We start from the raw sequence: 7,314 nt of genomic DNA on the forward strand, positions 1-7,314 counted from the left end.
CCACTTATCTTTATTTAATTATTTTTTGGAATTTTTAATTAAAATACAGCTCATTCCCTAACAAAACTCATATAAACCCAAGTTTAAAACTTTTTAAAGGGCCTCAAAAAAGGGCATACAATTTTCACCCAAATTTCAAACGTTTTTCTCAGAAGTGCTAGAGTTTTTTAAGTACACAGTAGGTACACAGTTTTATAGCCCATTCAATTTTAGTCCAATAATGTGTAAGCTTCAAGTGGCTAAAAATTACCGTTGAATTTTTATAGTTTTTTTCGCCGAAGGTGTTTTGTTCTAAAAAATCAACGGTAATTTTTAGCCACTTGAAGCTTACACATTATTGGACTAAAATTGAATGGGCTATAAAACTGTGTACCTACTGTGTACTTAAAAAACTCTAGCACTTCTGAGAAAAACGTTCGAAATTTGGGTGAAAATTGTATGCCGTTTTTGGGACCCTTTAAAAAGTTTTAGACTTGGGTTTATATGAGTTTTGTTAGAGAATGAGCTGTATTTTAATTAAAAATTCCTAAAAATAATTAAATAAAGATAAGTGGCAAATCATATAACCTAGCAAAGGGGGGGCGGGGGTGGGTTTCTATAGATATGTCCCTTACTGTACATATTTTTCATTAATTAACAGTGTACATACATATGTATGCTTTTATTGAAGTACACTCTACATACATATGTGTGCATTTTTTTGTTGAACTTAAGGCTGAAAGCTGTTTTTTTACGTAGATATGTAAGTTTTTTTATTAATTAAATTTCTGAAAGCTATGGATAATAAAGCTGTTTTAAAACGCATTTGATTTCAAAATGTATTCGATTTTATTCCAAAATGTTTACATATTACTTATCACTAATTATATGTAGGCATATTTTGATATAGATACATATTTATATAGATATATACTAGTGGTCAACTAATTAAGTTAACGACATTTTGACCAGTTTTGCCTATTTTTCTTTTGTTTATTCTTTAAAAAATTCAAATAGTTGAAGTTTTATAGTTTTGTACAAAGTTAGAACTGCGGATTTGTGTGGTGCGCTTTATAATGAGCTACATTTTTAAATAAACAAAAGAACAATAGCCAAAACTGGTCAAAATTTCGTTAACTTAATTAGTTGACCACAGTATATATGTATGTACATACATACATATGTACACTATACAGCGTGGCGACGAATAACTGTTACCCATTCATTCGGCATTGTATAAAAAAGACAAAAAAAAGAAAAACTGTATAGGGTTGGTCGAATGAATGGCCGTCCTAGTCACCAGTTCAGAGTCTATTCGATTCTTGGGTATGAGGCCTTATGTTGGACAGAAGGGGGAGTACAAGGGACTCAAAATGGACAAAATTAGCCTATGGTTACAGAAGATATGGAATAAACTAACCGACGAAGACCTGCGCGCCAAATGAACTTTTCGCTCAAAGTTTACACTGGTGGCAAATGTAAATAAGGATTAAAATTTAAAAAGTAATTAATACAACTTAAATAAAATCTGTGGAAAATTAACAATAAAATCAGACAGGTTCTGCAATTCTCTTCCGAGTGAATGTCAACCCCTACCAATTTGAATTCAAAGCGAACTTGACTGAAATTCACTCGGAAGTGCATTGCAGAACCTGCCGGGATACTTTTTTCGCAAAATCTATAAAGGACCCTTTTATTTCTTAAAAAAACCTGGGTAACAATTATTCGTCGCCACGTTGTACATTATAAATGAGCACAATTTGTACAACTTCAGACACATGCAAATTCAAAATTTATGTTATTAATGCGTTTAGGCAACTTTGACGTGCCCTTCTGCCTTCAGAGTAATGCTCCGTTGATTGTATTGGCGTGTTCATGCCCACACCATCGGGAGGGGAGTCTTCTGGCAGCATGGTTTCTTCTGATAAAAAAATTCGTCGTTTTTGCAGTATGTTGTGAAATATTGCGCATGTGTAAATAATAAATGCGGCATTTGTGTGGGTATATTTGAGCACACGCTCTTTGGATAAACACCTAAAGCGAGACTTTAGGACTCCAAATGCGCGCTCTATCGTATTTCTTGCCTTAATATGTACCGTATTGAAAAGTTCTTCATTAGCAGATGAAGGGCTTGGTATTGGCGTAAGAAGCCATGGCTCTAAAGGGTAGCCCGAGTCGCCCAAAAGCCATTTAAAGGCTCCAGAAACATGCTCTCTGATCAGCTTAATTCTTACAGGCGATGTTGTCCATATACCGGCGTCGTGGCATGAACCAGGAAATCGTGCATTTACGTTCCGAAAAATTAGCTCTTCGTCACAAATCTACGAATAGGGTGGATTTTTATTAAATATTGCAATGTGTTGCTAGCTCAACCATGCGTTTTATATACTTACAGCTTCAACGTTAATGCTGCAATATCCCTTCCTGTTCATGTATTCATGAGGCACTACCCCAGCGGTTGAAGATGGCGGAGAAATTATGGCGACATGTGTGCAGTCAATAGCACCTATTACACCTTTAATAGCGAATTTGTTGTGAAAACTGAAAATGTTGTATAAATTAAATGTTAAATGAATGTATATTTCAAAATGTGTACAGAACTTACCCCCTCTTAATGCTGTTGTAGTGGTCAGCCGAATTGGGAAAACTAATTTCGACATGTTTATGTTCAACAACCATCCTGCATATCTGTTTAATGTTTCGCGAGACGCTTGGCTGACTCATTGCGGCAAAGTGGCTATTTCCTATGCAGCTTTGGTAGGAGCCATTCGACAGGAAATATAGTACTGAAATAAACTAGATTGAAGGCAGTAATTAGTGAAGCATATATATCTTTTTGTATGGGCAGTATCCTTACTCGAAGCTCCAACGGAATTCTAGATTTCCGAGTGTAGTTGTCGTGCGGTTTTAATTCTTGGATAAGGTCCCAGCACAACGACTTCGGAAATCTAAGAAATCTGCTGAAAATCTCCTCCTGCAGCAAAAATGGATCCTCCGTATCACGCAAGCTTGCCAGAATTCGCCTGCGGACATTCCTAGATCATAAGCAAATTTCCATTTATATAATTGTATTTACTAAAAATTGTGGGTAATATTTTGTTATTTGCCCACGAGTTTTGGGTAAGTGGGCGGAGTCATACCTGCCCATCGAACTCTTAACCCCTGGGGATCCATTTGCAAATGGAATAAAATTAGCAGTTTGACACAGAAAATGTTAACTAGGGTTACGCCGTCCACAGTATTTTTGTGTAGAACCTCTTTCCGCGCTGGTGGCCTTCGGCTGCGCTAAAAAAATAAGCCTCATCAGTCCAACTCCGGCTACGCGATCCACAGAATTTTGCGCACAATTCACAAAACGTGCATATTTCAAACCGAATTTTTCAATAAATTGCTCGGAAATTTTAGAGCTTCGTTTTAATTTAGACCTTGGACACAATAATCTGATATCGTTGGGTAAATAACTACACAGTACCCAAAATTGGGGCTACACAAATATTACCTCGCTTCATTTTCACGTTTTTTTAGGATAAAATAGAAAGCAATTATCTCTTCCTCCATAATTTTCCTTTGTTTGATTGTATATTTTCGTTTTGTGACCTCTTGAAAACCAGCTGACAAATTAGTAACTTTTTTTTTTGAGCCTAGAGATGTGAGACAGCTTACTGAATACCAATTAGTCTCAAAATCGATTTTCACCACGAAAAGTCTCTATTAGTGACTAGAGACAGCTTACTGAATTCAGCCATTAATATATCAAATATTATTTTGTCTTCTTCCACTTTCAATTCACTTTTTTTACTTTTTAGATTATTCTCACTTTTTGTGTATTCTTTAATTTCCGTTTATTTAAATTCAGTTGAGTTTGACACTTTTCTTCAAGATTTTGACTAAATTTGACTACTTCGGACTGAAGGGAGTCACTCTCACTGAGTGTTTCTCTCTCATTTTTGCTGTCATTTTCGAATTAACGAACGCTTTTTGGTCTAAATCTGACTACTTCGGACTATTTCTGACTACTTCTGGGAGATAAGGAACGCAACTAACTAACTTTCGAAAGACACTTTACATGCAAAGCGTGACCAATGCTGCCGAAAGCTTTCGCTTGAAAATCGTCACTTTACCCTAATGGGCTGTTTTTGCTTACGCCTAAAATGCTACTCTAAATGTACATTTATCCATGAAAAATTCGTCACCTAAAGGCAACTAACCCTGGGATTCAGTAATTCAGTCTCATCTCAAGTCACTAAATTTGAGATTAGCAATTAGTGACTATTTTTGTGACTTGAGACGATTTGGGTATTCAGAAGGAAAGAGTCACAAAAAGTTCACCAAAAATGTGTGGTGAAAGCAATCACAGACAATCAACTGATAGTTTTTATGTATGCCTTTTGCCCGCGCCGCTCAAAGAGTCGCAATGGCCGAGTGGTCAAAGCATTAGGCTGGCAGCCGAGAGGGTCCGGGTTCAAGTCCTCCTCGGGCGTAGAGGATTTTTATTTTTTTTTATTTAGTACTTTTTTATTAGTTTTATTTTTTTAACAATCTTTAGATTTTAATGTTAAAAAAAATGCAATACATTTGTATGATATTAAAGCATTTTGGTTTATTTCCTAATGAAATTCTTTTTGAACAAATTTCCTCGCTTCATTTTCGCGTTTTTTTTTTTTTAATAAAATGGAAAGAAATAAGTTTTTCCTCCATACTTCTATTTTTGTGACCGGCTCTTAGCCAGCTGACAAATTAGTGACTAGAGACGCCAGACAGCGTACTGAATACCAAATAGTCTCAAAATCCAAGTTCACCACCAAAAGTCACTATTAGTGACTAGAGACCGCTTACTGAATCCCAGGGTAAATGTAACTCCATTTCTGCATTAAGGGTCTAAATGCTAAAATCAACCCTGTGATCTTCAAAAATTTTCATGATTCGAACATGGTTTAATGAGAAAAAGTGGCAACATTGATTTTCGCGTATACAGTAGGATCATGATCCAACTACACAAGATCTGACAAGATGAAGCAAAAGAAAAAAGTAATTTTCTGGCTGACGTTTGTAATTTCGGCGCCATGTTTTTTTCTTTGAAAAGTAAACAAAGAATATGAAGACGAAGCAAAAAAAAGGAAAAAATGCAAGCAATTTTGCAAAACAAGTTTGTGCTAATCAATTTATAATTTTGTACGTGTTTTTGCATCCAATCACCGCGCACTTCATTTTAATTACATTTGCACAAAAAATTTATTGAAAATCGCTTAAAAATCACTGAAATAAACCACCGACAAAATACACATAAAGAAAGAAGCAAAACAGAAATAGCAAACTTGAAAACTACGAACGTCACACACTTTTTTCTCAATTGCTATTACAAATGGCTGCTTCTCAACCGGTCAGATCTGTTCTACTTGGTTCTTCCAGTAGGATTGTTCGCTATGCAAAAAATGTATACAAGTTGGTACCAATTGTTACCAAATCGTGTTCGTTTAGCCAAAAACCCAGTAAAACTAGTAAGGAGAGAGCACAATTCTGACATTTCATTTGGAGGGAAGATGCAAATTCGTGCTGGGGAAAATTTTTGGCAGTAAGAATTTGCAAGCAGGATTGTGGCATACGTTTGCATTTTTGTCAACATTAATTTGAATCAACAAGTTCGTTAAATTTAAAAATGAACCATCTGTAGTGGCGCTTGTAGCTCCAAAATCTTCTTACTTGTGACTTATTAGTGTTTGCTACCTCTGCCCATATGTATATATGCCGGCTTAATTGGGTTACATCTTTTCATTGGTCGTATAACATCGAAACACACTTTATTAGCACTTCCGGCGATATTGCCCTGTGTAAGCTCGCTAAACATAGCTCATATAACTATCATGATTTCTTTTACTCCGGGAAAAGTAGCGCTAGTCCTTCAAATTAATCCCATCAATCAGCTAGACTTAAGGTCTCCTGTTGCAAAATTGAAGCCTTTCGAGGCTTTCAACCTCAAGCCGTAGCGCCATAAACGTCTTCTTTTTTTATAAAACGTCTTCAAGCAAATTTTACATTTTTTTTGTTACTTTTTTTTATAAGTGCGGTGTTCTATTAACTGGAGGCATTCCCAATTTTATCAGACGCATATGTACATACATTTTCATACCGCCTTGGTTGGTGCATTTTCCGCATTATTGTATCGTTGCACATACATACATCGTGCCAAAATCCTCTACGGACTTGGCACTTTGTATATAATTCCTACAACTCACCAAGTACGTACATACATAATATAATATACCGGTGCCGTTAAACCTAGGTATGTGCATATGTACAGTCCCGCATGAGTGAGTGATCGGCGCAAGGAGAGCTACCAGCAGGTGTCAGTTTCGCGCGGAGTTCCTAACATGCGGACTACTATGATTTTGGACGCAAAACAAGTGCCGTGTGGTTATTAATAATAACATACTAGTATATATCTCCATAGGGAAATAATCGGATATCAAAAACAAAAAATTTGTGAAAAGTTAACGTGAAATCGGTAGAAATGAGAAGCATATTTTACATATGCACACTTGCATTGCGTTAGAGTAACAGAAACCCGTTTTTGATTTTTTTTAAGAAAGTTTTGTGTTACAGGAAGCTGAAAATCAAAATATAAATTAGAATATATTGTAGTTAACAAAAAAAAAAAAAAAAAAAAAAAAAAAAAAAAAAACACGGACCATCGTACCCAAACCTAAGGGACACTTCCATGTTGTTATACGTCATAATCCTGTTCTTCATGTTGATCTGCATACCTTGATCAAGCAAGAAGTCTAATCCAATGATGACTTCATCCATAATCGCCGCGACAATGAACTTGTGTAACACCGTCACATTCCCTATTGCGACTTTACATGTTACCTCTCCTACAACTTGGGTGTCCTCACCAGTTGCTGTCCTCAACCTTGCTCCAGGTAATGGCCTTACCTCTTTAGTGACCAAATCAGATCGAATGATGGAATGTGATGCGCCCGTATCCACAGTTAGTACTCGCTCATGTCCGTCCACATATCCACCAACAGTAACGTTGCTCGCTTTTCTGCCAATTCGCGAGACGGAGATAATGGGGCATTCAATTGCGGGAGCCAGCGCGAGCCCCTTGCTGCTGGCTCGTTTTAGTTTAACGACTGATTGGAGTTGGATTCGTCTCCTTCAGCCCTGCGTTTGCGTCCTGCTGAATTGTTGAGCGCACTGGAACTTGCGCTGCAATCGCGGGCGAAGTGGCCTGGCTTTCCACATTTAAAATATTTGCCAGAGCCATGCTTTTTCTCGCCCAGCAGTTGGATAATCTTCTTCAGCATTTCATTTGTCTCGTCCGGTGTTTCCACT

General features: G+C 36.8%; 2 protein-coding genes across 3 annotated transcripts in view; one reads left to right on the forward strand and one right to left on the reverse strand.

Moving 5' to 3' along the window:
* Positions 1-2,524, forward strand: part of LOC108361288 (uncharacterized) — a 4,559-nt gene extending 2,035 nt beyond the window's left edge. Inside the window, exon 4 of the mRNA XM_017613885.1 lies at positions 2,375-2,524. Coding sequence (XP_017469374.1) covers positions 2,375-2,386 — 12 coding nt within the window. The 3' untranslated portion in view covers positions 2,387-2,524. The remainder of the gene's footprint in view (positions 1-2,374) is intronic.
* On the reverse strand, positions 1,644-3,722 carry LOC108361287 (putative nuclease HARBI1). 2 transcript variants are annotated; one of them, XM_017613884.1, is made up of 6 exons: positions 3,479-3,722; positions 2,837-3,014; positions 2,585-2,775; positions 2,373-2,520; positions 2,268-2,300; positions 1,644-2,171 (listed from the first exon to the last, which is right to left on the reverse strand). In XM_017613884.1, exons 1-6 carry the CDS (start codon positions 3,535-3,537, stop codon positions 1,773-1,775), a joined length of 1,008 nt encoding a protein of 335 aa, XP_017469373.1. In that variant the 5' UTR covers positions 3,538-3,722; the 3' UTR covers positions 1,644-1,772. The 2 variants fall into 2 exon arrangements, with proteins under 2 accessions (XP_017469373.1, XP_017469372.1); XM_017613883.1 differs by having other exon boundaries at positions 1,644-2,300.
* Positions 3,723-7,314: the final 3,592 nt, after the last annotated feature.

This window comes from Rhagoletis zephyria, unplaced genomic scaffold (assembly GCF_001687245.7).
Source record: "Rhagoletis zephyria isolate East Lansing unplaced genomic scaffold, Rhagoletis_zephyria_1.1 Rzeph_scaffold_00730, whole genome shotgun sequence".
Taxonomy (NCBI): Eukaryota; Metazoa; Arthropoda; class Insecta; order Diptera; family Tephritidae; genus Rhagoletis; species Rhagoletis zephyria.

Bases quoted from the DNA above. Each gene is read 5' to 3' on its own strand.
- LOC108361287 (XM_017613883.1), bottom strand. From the start codon at position 3,537: ATGGAGGAAGAGATAATTGCTTTCTATTTTATCCTAAAAAAACGTGAA. The intron at 3,015-3,478 runs GTAATATTTGTG...CTTATGATCTAG, and splicing joins AAACGTGAAAATGAAGCGAG to GAATGTCCGCAGGCGAATTC. The intron at 2,776-2,836 runs GTAAGGATACTG...CCTTCAATCTAG, and splicing joins GAATTCCGTTGGAGCTTCGA to TTTATTTCAGTACTATATTT.